Below are 11,629 nucleotides of genomic sequence, written 5' to 3'. Positions count from 1 at the left end.
ATTGTGGGACTTCTTTACTGTGGAAATATATGAGTTACAAATAACTGACTCAAACTCACTTCACCAGAAAATTAAATCATTTCTGGGGTTTCATATCTTACCAAATAGGAAAGAAATCTAACAAGAAACTTTTGCTTTGCTTTGCTTATTTATTTCTCTAATCTTCTCTAAGATAAAAGGTTATGGTTTCATAATTTCAGGTATTAGTTGAGGTAATTTTCTGATCTTAGAGGAGCACATGTGACAGCTATTACTGTACATAATAAGTAGCAAGAAGTTTCAGAGTGTCTGTTCAGTTACCACTTGCAGAAATTATCAAACAGTCACAAGTGAAATCAACCAAGCTACATCTGCTATAACTGTTTGTGTCACAGTCTGCCAGGGTGTGTGGAGGACCCAGGTGCAGACACAGGCAAGAAAATGGAATTAACTCGAACAAAAAGCTTTATTTGGGGTTTATACACATGAAACATAAATCAAGGCAAGAAACAAACTTGAGCAACAACTAGACTGCGAAGACTAAGACTAAATAAAGAAAACTTTGAATAAACTACAACACTGTGACCAGACTATGATGACCATTATCACTATGAATTAACTATGCGTTAACTATGATAACTATGACCATGTGACGAAGAACGAATGGAGACACACAGACTAAATACAATGGAGGCGATGAGGGAACGGGAAACACATGGGGACACAGCTGATACAAATTAGCGTGAGGACACCACAGGGGAAAGTGAAACTAAAACAATGAACACAGAACACAAAACCTCTTCAAAGTAAAACAGGAACCATAAGACACAGACATGACATGAACTTGACAACAAGAAAACAAATGACAGACAGGAAACCTGACAAAGGAGACTAAATCTCAGGGGGTGATGACACAAAAGGGATCTGATAGCAGAGAACTAAAAACTGAACAACCTAGGGGCTTAAGATAACCAGATGATATTAACATAACTTCCATACTAATATAGGGAATCAATGATACGTAATAAATTCAAAATGCTGGGTCGGAGACCCAGCCCATGAAAGTTTGGGGGTGAAAGGAGAAAGACAGGACAAAAGGCTGTGGAAGTGAGACAGAGATTAGATTGATAACAAATAATAATTATTGGTGACTGGAAAAAAGATAAGTGAAGAAGAGACACTCAGTGTGTCATAGGAAGCCCCTAGCATCCTAGGCATAAGTAACATAAGGTTCAGGGTAATCTGATCCAGCCCTAAATATATACTTAGGGCTGATCATTCTTGCATTTGTTTTTGTTTTATTATAATTAGACATAAAGTAAAAAAAATAAAGTAAAAAAAAAAGTCACTGGTTATATTACACCATAAATCAGTTCTAGCATTTTTCTGTCTGCAGTTATGAATTCTTCTGTGAAAATATTATTTTTGCTTTAGATTTCAAAACTGAAAATAATCTAATAATTAAATTCTGCAGAATAACCACATCAAATCATCTCCATAATACTTCAGGTATTTATGCACTCACAAACATAAAATTTATAAAATTATTTTAAATAATAGCAAATATAGGATATTTCAGCAATTGTAATTCCAGCATTGCAAGCATATTTAGAAGTGTTGGAGGAAGAAACTGCTGACCTAATTATGCTGTATATCAGCTGGACGATGTGCTTGTATTATTAGAGTTTAATGTATGCATGAGTGTAAAATAAATAATGACATGGTAAGTGTGGAGAAAAAAAATGATCTGAGCAAAAAGTAAACACCGTTATATTGTTGATGGACAGTATACAATATAACAATAATCAAATCACTTAAACTAATCTAAAAAACATATTCTGAGCTGAGTTTGTTCTTATCTTATCCCCATGCTCTGAGTTAATGATAATCACCCAACAGGAAAGCAGAGCAGCTGGGCATTGAGTGGAAGTATGATGTAACTCAAAATCCTTCCGAATTAACCATCTAACAGGCAAAACTGAGCAGATATTTTAGCAGATATAAATTCCAAAATCAATTCACACTTTGGACTTTTACCCTTTTTAGTGTCCCTGCTAGAATTTTCACCTCTTAGATCCAATTTTCTGAACTGCTCATCTCACAGAAGACAAAAGGGAAGAACCCAGAGTCTCTTTTACACCCCATTTTTATACCTGTTCACCCTTTCTCCCCCCTTTCCTACTGGGCATCACATCTTCACATTTTGGACATCCAATCAAGTTGTTGACATTTTATCATCTGCTGTCCACCAACACCTTATCTGTCACTCTCTGTCTGTCTGACTTAAATGTGCTTTTTAAACCTTTAAAATCAACTCATTGCATTTTCTTTGTTATTCTTAACATGAAGAATTTTAACATGAACATTTGTTGCAGCATAATCCCTCTTCATTTGAAATACAGAGGGATACTTTCTTTCACCTTTTTAAAATCTGTTAATTAACCTTTTTTACTTTTTATTTATTTTAATAACTTATTTTATGGAATCATACATTTTGTAGTCAGACATTTTCTAATATAATTGGCCCCAGGCTGTCACTTTCACCCCCACCCTGCACCACACACACACACACACACACACACACACCAAGGTCAGATTCTTGGTGAGGCCTGTTATTAGAAACACAAAACTGCCACGGTTGTAGCTGCTCATGCGCACTCACACATTTCACCACAGAAATCTGACATTAAAACAGTTATTTCTATTACTCAAACTATGTTTGTCATTAGTATATTAATTACATTTGTATTTTATTTATCTTGATTAAGAATAAAATGCTTAATTATTAGGAAATAGATGAAAGCTCTGTTTTAGAACTTTGATCACTTTTACTCACATAAGTCTGACTATTAAGACCTTCAATATCTCTTAGCTGTGATGTGGAGGCGGCCAGGGGGGACCTCAATCTCATTCTACCCCAGGTCTCACGACAAGACAGACAACATATTTTCTTCTTGCTTTCACAGTGTAATTCTTACTTACACACAGACAAAAGATTTAAAGGATCACAAAAATGTTGATACATTTTATCATAACAAACTCTCCTATGATAAAATACAGTCAAACTGCGTTTCTTCTTTAAATGTATATAGTATAAATTTAAAGCAAACAAATAAAGAAACATTAGGCATCACATTGCAAAATGACAACAAGAGAAAAAAAACAGAAAAATCCATGTTTTATTTGTCGTGTTACTCTGTCCTTTGCTGAGGGAGAAAAGCAAAAAAAACGGGTTAGGTTTATAACTGAAGACACAACACGACAGTTTGTACGTGTGATTTTAGCAAGAAATATATACAAGAAAAACTTACACACCTGTTCATTGTCTCTCGCTTGTTTCTCTGACAGTTTCTTCTTAATCTCTTCTATGTCTTTCTGTTTCTTTCTCAAGTGTTTAATAATTTGTTCCTTGTCTATTTCTAGTTTTCCCTTTCTTTCTGTCATTTCGATTATAATGTTCTCCGTTTCCTCCATTAGCTTTTCTGTCATCTTTAACAGTTCATCATGTACTTCTATTCTCTTTTCCAGGTCAGTTTTTTTATCTTCACGCTTATGCATTTTTTTCTCTTTGTCAAGTTTTGGGGCTTTGTCTTTCTCCAACTTTTTCATGGCCTCTTTCATCTCTGCCTTGTCCTCCTGCAGTAGTGTGATGAGTTTTTCTCTCTGGTCCTTCAGAAATGTCTTCTGCTCCATCAGTTTTTCAATGGTTTGTCTGACATGTTTTAAGTCCTCCTCCTTGTTCTGCAACTCATCTTCAAGTCTTTTCTTTTTCTCACATTCTCTCTGTAATTTTTCCTCCATCTCTGTTTGATGTAGTTTGTTTTCGTCCTTATCATGTTTGCTGATTTCTGTGTGATAAAATTGCAGGAATTTACTATACCAGTAATCAAATATAAATGGAAATAAACATTAAACATTTGAAGCATTACTATAGAGACTGACACTATGGTTACTACCCTACAACAATGTAGAGTCTAGAACAAAAGTCTTCTTTTGAGATGGACTGACTTTCAGATGTATTTCAAAATTCAGTGAAAATAGATGTTCAGAAATCACTAATGAAGGATATTTAAAATAACATTAGATGTACTGAAACTGCTACATGTGAATCAGAGAGGTTTGGCCAATTTTATTCAAAATCACACACATGCATATCTAATTTTCACATTTAATTTTCTTTCACTGCTTTGTTTATATGAGTAAACGAGTGAGAACATGAAATTTTGGTCGCAATTCCTAGAACAAGGATGAAGCACAAAAAGTTTTAATTTATATTGTTGCTATAACTAGAATTTTACAGTCGGTGATTTCCTCAAATATTTTTACCTTTGCCCCCAAAATGTCTCAGTCACACTAGAGGAAAACAATAGGAAGGCAACTTCCTCGTGTGGAATTTCTACACATTCAGCAGGTGGTTGTGGAAACCAGTTGGTCTTCTAGAGGTTGAGGGTGTTCTATACTTCACTTTTGATCACAAGACAATTGCACAGGTTGCTAATAGGATGCAAACTGCCAACAAATAATCACAGTCTGACTTGAAGTAAGTCCAGTTACTCTCCGACAGACGGGCAACCACTTGTCAATAATTGACACTTAGTTTATAAATTCAAACAGAGAGTCAAGATATTGCAATCTCAGTCAGTCTGCACTGATGGGACCAACTCTGCATCTCTTTACAACACAGGACACAGGGTTATATTCCTTTATAAAAGTAAAGTTGCTGAGAGCCTCCAATTTTGCTAGTAAATCGCTGTAATTTCTGCAGTCTCCATCCACTGTTTTCCCTCGAGCGCCTTTAACATAACTGTTTATGTGTTTGTGTCATTTTTATTTGAATCACGTTTGTACTTCTTAGCCCTTTATTTTAAAGGCAGTTACACTAAAACAAGACATTAAAAAGGCCTGATGATAATTTGAGGTTGGGGTAAAAAAGTACCATGTAGTTTGAACTTACTGGTTTTCTTTTGTCCACATTTCCATATTAGGATTACTGCTGTCCCGACGCTTATTAAACAGACAGCCAAGTTGATGATAATGTGAACAGCAGTATTAGACTGGACCATGAAGAGATCACCTGTAAATATAAGGAGACAAAATGTTCTAGATTCTACTTTCTGTAACTGAAAATTAATGTGAGTGATAAAAAAGCATTTCTACCTGAAACATGGATGTGTGTCTCTTTGATTTGACTGATATTCTTCTGTTGAACTTTGCAGGTGAAGCTGTAGCTCTGTCCTTTCTCCACAGTCACTTTACTGCTGACAGCATAGAGGCCATCAGAACCTCTGACAATCTTTGTAGGTTCCACAGAAATGGGTTTTTCCTCACTGTACACCCACAACATCTGAGGCTCTGGATACCAGCCATTAGATTTACACTCTAACACCATTTCATTTTTGACATTGGTGAGTTCTATGACTGGTGAGGAAACTGAACCTGCAAAAAAAAAAAGACAAAAGATTGAAATGTAGTTGCAAAATATATATCTGAAAAAAAGATTCTTAAAATAGTTACAGTTCGCCCAAATTTCTCTCTTATTGACCTTAACTCAAATTGTCCTTTTAAGCTTATAGAGAGGCACAATGCTATGTGACATCAACTGTGCCAATCTAACTGGTCAAATTTCTAATAATCTTACTTATTTATTCCATTTTCTCTTTTCGAAGTTCCTGTATATAGGCTGAAATTAACTTGTACCTATCCAAGTAGTTCTTTGTCAAATCAGCTTTCCTCTGGTTCATCTTGGTAAAAGGGCCTCCTTGGCTGAAGTGTTTTTCTCATGGGGCCAGATACCCCTCGGTTGGCAAAAAGCCCATTTTGTGGGTGCACAAATCCCCTGTGATTCTAAGTACTTTTGTTTTTTGTTATGTATCTCTCTTATTTGTCCAGTTGTACTGCTTAATAACCCAGCTGCTCCATGTGCTACACTGGTCAGGTTGTGTGCCCTAATGGCCAGAAAACCAGAATGCCAATGACTCTGTAGTCATTCCCTTGTCATGTTCATGTCAATATGCTCAGTCCACATATCTGTCCAGGAAGTATTTTCTAGCCCAAGTAAGAGCTATTTTGGTTACCCAGAATAAAACTCATATGCCTCTGTGAATGATCCACTTTCTACTGGAGCTGATCCAAGTGTTCCTTTATCCTACTTGTCATTCTGAGTGCCCTTTGACCCTCAATATCTATGTTGCTTAAAGTCTTTCTTCACATCTAAATTGCAAAGTGAAGAAATTAATCTAAATTAAATGAAACTTACCCACAGCAAGCGTCACCACAGTTTCTGCATTAAATTTAGGTACAAGGCATTTGTATGTTCCTGCATCAGAGAGTTGCACTGTGGACAGTTTCAGTGAAACGTCTCCACACTGCAGTTTGTTGACAGAGAGTGATGTTCTTCCTGTGTACAAAGGATTCTGCTCAGTCAGAAGCTCCACACCCTCTCGCCTCACATAGACAGATCTAGGTTTGAGGTCAGTTCTGGACCAATCCACAGTCAGGTCAACAGCATCCACAGCAGGTTCCAGGTGGCATGGCAAAATGATGTCATCACCAATCATGGCCACTACTGGCTGAGTTGGACCAATCATCTGATGCTGACCTAACAAATTTAGGGACACAAACAGTTCAGCAGTTTTGTAATTGTGAAGATCAGTCTGAGCAAACTGTGTAATTGATTTATTTAACTACATCAACATAAACTGGTGCTGTTACAGTGTGTGTTTCCATCATCTGTGAAAGACTACAGGTAAGAACTTTAAATTGTGGATTTTACAAATGTTTGTGTGCAACTTACCACCACAAGTTTGTGTTAGAAAAAGGAGGACGACAACAACATGATGCAAAACCAAGAGATGTTTATTCTTCATAGGACTCATTCTAGATGTCTGCAACAAAAAAAAAGGGGGGGGGGGGGGCATAGTAAACACACCCTTTTATATATTAAGCCATTCTCTGATAGAAAAAATGAAACAGTGAAAGACTGATTTGTAGACTGTCACGGTAATATCACATTTGAAAAAAGTATTTAATTATGTTAAATTTATTTTTAATCATTTGGAAATGCGCTCCTTTCCAGGAGTAACAGTAACAAGAGAGATCAAGAACATTGCAGGAAATCTGGACATTTTCTTCTTAGCTCTTGATGAGAGCAAACATGTCATCTGGACACAGCCCAGTTACTCATCTTTACGAAGTCATTATACTACAAGCAAAATAACAAAAGTACTTTTTACTAAATCAAAGGTCTCCCTTTTTTTCTCCTTTGTGCAATATTTTAGCAGATGTGCAATTTTCATAGCCCTTCCACCCTTATTTATTTATTATTTATTATATTTGAGTGTACATTAGGGATGGGTACCGGTGTCCGGTGCCATGATGGCACCGGTTCTGACATAAACGGTAGTAACCAGACCGAAAAGCAGCGCACATTTCGGTGCTTTATTTCGGTGCTTTTTTTTCCTGAGCTGTGATACACTTCTAGCCAATCATTTTACGTTTCCGAGGATAGTAGGCGGGTCCAGGTACGTACGTTCTTTTAGAGCAGAACTACAGATTAAAAATGCCCAAGGCGAAGCGGTCAAAAGTCTGGCTGTACTTCACAGCAAAATATGCAAACTCAGCAGCCTGCAACAAGTGCTTTAAGGTGATACTGTGATACTGTCAAAGGAGGTAACACCTCGAATCCGATGAAACACCTAGTTTTTTTTTAAAAGCCAAGAAATGCACTGTATTTGATAGCTTGCTGCGAGACCTCACACCGAGCACATCTACTGCGGGTGTGGTGCCTGTTATCAGACCCGGAGTTAGCAACATCCCCCAAAAACCCGAAGAGGAGAGTCCTGGCCCCTAGCCCTGTCAGTGTAGCAGAAATGATGACGGATGATGATGGCAGCAGCAGCCGTTCTTCTCTGCGTGAGTAGCTTAATGTTGTTCGTGTGTAATTTACGTTGAGTAGGCTAAACACGTTATTACATTAATGCATGTAAGGTGAACTAGCAAACATCATCATAGCTACATGCGGCTGTCTTCTTGTTTGATGGCAGATACTCCCTTCACCCTGGCCAAAAAGGCTAAAATGACCAAAGAAAAAGAGGGAAACAGTTAAACATGAGAGGTTTTTGGATAAAGTTTGTGTTTTTTCCATTGTTTAAGCACTGCTTCCAGCTAAGAGTGATACCATATATGCCCCATAGCTGCAGAAAAGGCTAACATTGTTATCTTTTTACAAAAAAAAAGCTGAAAATGACATGTTTTTTGGACCAATTTTGTGTGCAATATTTTAGCAGATGTGCAATTTTCATAGCCCGTCCACCCATCCATTCGTCCATTATCCTTTTCAGGGTCGCGGGGGGCGCTGGAGCCCATCGCAGCTGTCATAGGGCGAGAGGCAGGTTACACCCTGGACAGGTCGCCAGTCTGTCGCAGGGCCAACACACAGGGACGGACAACCATTCGCACTCACATTCATTCGCACATTCACACCTAGTGACAATTTGGATTATCCAATTAACCTATCCCCACAAGCTGCATGTCTTTGGACGGTGGGAGGAAGCCGGAGTACCCTGAGGGAACCCACGCAAACGTGGGGAGAACATGCAAACTCCACACAGAAAGACCCCGGCCTGATGGTGGAATTGAACTCAGGACCTTCTTGCTGTGCGGCAACAGTGCTAACCACCGTGCCACCGTGCTGCCCGTCCACCCTTATTTATTTATTATTTATTATATTTGAGTGTACATAGTGTTTATGTATTTCTTTCTTCTTCTTTTGTATATTGTCTTTTATTTTCACACCTTGTGGTCTTGTTACATAATTGAATGGTGCAAGTAACTATACAATGACAATAAAAGTTCTACATCTAAGTCTGTGAAATTTAGCACAAAAGTAAGTTTTTATTGATAAACAATGATAAAACATTGGTGATTTTTTTCTGTCCCATTTTCATTGTCTGATTCCAACATCTACTCTTACCAGTAACTGCTTATAAAGAGATCAAAATAATAGAGCGATGAAAGTAGAGAGACAAGAGACACAAGTAACATTGAGTTCAGTATATCCTCCTCAACCAAAAAGCTGTGTCTGTGCATAGGTCATGGTTTCTTTTGTCCTGTTTGCAATTAATAGACTTACTGTCTATAAAATGCTGATAGAAGATATAGATTTTATTTCAAATTGTAAACTCTCGAAGTAGCAACTAATAACAGCATGTAATTAAAAGTACACATTTTAAATATTTATGAATGTACAAGTATCCAGAAATAATAATTATGTTACTTTCGCTCCTTGATGCTTACAGCACTCTTTGTGCCTCTGTTAACTGTTAATGCTAATGGAATCAATGTGATTTTATGTATTATGAGCACCTACTAGAAAACTTAGGCTAAGTACAGTTTAGCTTTCTATGGTAAAAGTCTACATACCTGTCGAACTGCTCAAAACAGTCACCACAGCTCAAAGAAAGTAGGTTGTAATAAAACTATGTGCACTCTCAACCCAACCCTCTGTTAAACAATAACGCGTGTTGACTTTATAGTTCCTGATATCAAAGGTCAGTTCTTTTCATAAAGTGAGGACGGGTTGGAATTTTGTTAAACTTTCAATTTGATTCATTTGTCCATTTAAGTCAAAGCTGTCTTTTAACATGATGAATGTGCTTCAACATCCTACATGCTGTGAATTCCTTGTTTAGGAGTTGTGAACAAGGACATTATGTCCGTGAAAGGTGTCAAATATAACTCACTGTGTATAGTGCATACAGTTTTCTTGGTGTGTGTATTTAAGAGCAGCACTTCAGTAATTGGATGACCCATTTCATCAAATGAAATGATAAGGGTGTAAAAAATTGTTACATGGTATATTTGCATTGGGTCTTTAAAATGTTTCTCTCTTCTGAGTGAAAGAGCTTCATTTCTCTCACGGCATAACTGGCAATTTTAAATATTGGTGTGTGGTTTTTAAAGAGAAACACTGGAATATTGCTTTCTACACGTGCTGTCTGGTTACCTTTTAATGTGCTTGAATTTGCCTCATTTAGAGGACAAGCCAGGTACATATACACACTAACATCAGTTTTTCCTTTTGAATAAGAGGCCATGTTTTGGCTTAAGCACCTCTTCAAACATACATCAAACATATCCGCTAAGATGATCTTTTTCACCCCATTAAATGATCAGTGCATATTTACAGATTTACATACATGCTCTCTCATACACACCCAATTCTCCCAACCCCCACCAACACACACACACTATTGGGAAAATATATTTTCTAGCGCTTATTTGCCGTGTATTTTGTTTTATGCATTTAATAACAGGTCAGTATATTAAAGGCCATCTTTGAGTTATAAACTGTGTCATAGGTCATTAGATTGTTTAGCAAGACGGAAAATTGTGCAGAACAGGATGTACTCAGGATGTGTCATAGACTATTATAGGCCTCATATTAAGAACAACAGGAAACAGCAAGTAGAGAGGCAGTTAAGATAGATTTTTAAGTAATTGTAGAAGATCACCAAAAAAGGAATCATAGCTGTCTCTAACTGTAACTGATGGATGATAAATATACTCTGCTTACACATAAAGAGGCATGAACTCTGACATATAAAACTGTGTATCAAAGTGCTTCCTCTTTGGGATCCACCGGACCACGCTTTGGGCGGTGTCGTGTGGATGTCCCACATATATGTACTAAAATAAATTATTGTTGTTAACTGGACCTGTTCTGAGTATTGGTTGTTTGTTCTCAGCACATCAACGAAGAATCGAGACAACACACACACACGCACACACACACAAAGAGATCCATTTATCTCTTTCTCCCAAACACGGACATACATCACATATTCAAAGCCTGGATGTTTCAGATTCAAATGTATACATATTTCATATGTTCTGTTGTGTTTATCTTTTGTTGGTGAAGTTTTCCGTGTTGGTGCAGTTTGCATAATAAATGTGCTCATTGATGAATCAGATGTTGATCTAAAAATAGTTTCACACACACATCCATATAAATCACTCTTGGGACGCCAGAATATAAGTGGCAAAAAGGCAAGAATTTCATGCATTAGCCTACAATGGAAAACAGTAAAAATGTAAAATATCACTACTTTTCTTTAAAAAATGCTGACATGAAATGAATGGGGCATTTTTGTGTTGAGAGAAACTATACAAAAAAATAATAATCCAATCAAATCAATTTTGTTTCTGTTCTTTGACATGTCCAAGAATCTAATCACCCCCAATGTCTGCTGTACAGACTCCATTGATTCTTTTAAAAAGCAGCTGAAGACATTTTCATATAAAAACTTTTTCAACTAATTTGTTGTTTTTATGTTGCACGAATCAGCAGCAGTCTCCCACATAGCAAAATTGACATGGCACAGATCTGGCCCACACAATGTGCTTACACATGGCCCACATAGCACAAAGAATGACAGCCCTTTGGTGGCCCAGATTTCTACTTGTTCTCTGACTCAAAATCAAAAGAAACCAAACAAACAAATAAACATAAAGACTTACCACAGATAAAGACCCTAGACTCAGACACAGTGATCCAAACTAATCCAAAGTGTCGCTGTTAAAGTGAAATGAGTCACTGGAGCCGAGCAGGAAACAAAAACTGAGACAAGTATCAACCAGTTACTGCAAAACA

General features: G+C 37.1%; 1 protein-coding gene across 2 annotated transcripts; it reads right to left on the bottom strand.

Annotated features, from left to right (window-relative positions):
- Positions 1-432: 432 nt before the first annotated feature.
- Positions 433-11,584, bottom strand: LOC146579099 (butyrophilin subfamily 3 member A2-like). Of its 2 annotated transcripts, none has more exons than XM_085260979.1 (7): positions 11,497-11,584; positions 6,773-6,863; positions 6,236-6,577; positions 5,137-5,415; positions 4,934-5,053; positions 3,295-3,827; positions 433-3,185 (listed from the first exon to the last, which is right to left on the bottom strand). In XM_085260979.1, the coding sequence occupies exons 2-7, from the start codon at positions 6,852-6,854 to the stop codon at positions 3,171-3,173; spliced, it is 1,371 nt and encodes a 456-aa protein (XP_085117105.1). In that variant the 5' UTR covers positions 6,855-6,863; positions 11,497-11,584; the 3' UTR covers positions 433-3,170. The 2 variants fall into 2 exon arrangements, with proteins under 2 accessions (XP_085117105.1, XP_085117114.1); XM_085260988.1 differs by lacking the exon at positions 11,497-11,584 and adding an exon at positions 9,400-9,442.
- Positions 11,585-11,629: the final 45 nt, after the last annotated feature.

This window comes from Mchenga conophoros, linkage group LG3, assembly GCF_057382185.1.
Source record: "Mchenga conophoros isolate Kocher_MC1m ecotype Shallow Benthic linkage group LG3, M_conophoros_male_GT1.1, whole genome shotgun sequence".
Classification (NCBI taxonomy): domain Eukaryota; kingdom Metazoa; phylum Chordata; class Actinopteri; order Cichliformes; family Cichlidae; genus Mchenga; species Mchenga conophoros.
The sequence above is the reverse complement of the archived record's forward strand: the minus strand, read 5'-3'. Positions and strand labels throughout refer to the sequence as shown.

What these genes read in the sequence shown, in the direction of transcription:
- LOC146579099 (XM_085260979.1), bottom strand. Translation starts at nt 6,854, where the DNA reads ATGAGTCCTATGAAGAATAAACATCTCTTGGTTTTGCATCATGTTGTT. An exon ending in TGTGGTGACGCTTGCTGTGG is followed by an intron (nt 5,416 to 6,235) that starts GTAAGTTTCATT and finishes TTTTTTTTGCAG; the next exon opens with GTTCAGTTTCCTCACCAGTC. An exon ending in GACACACATCCATGTTTCAG is followed by an intron (nt 5,054 to 5,136) that starts GTAGAAATGCTT and finishes TTATATTTACAG; the next exon opens with GTGATCTCTTCATGGTCCAG.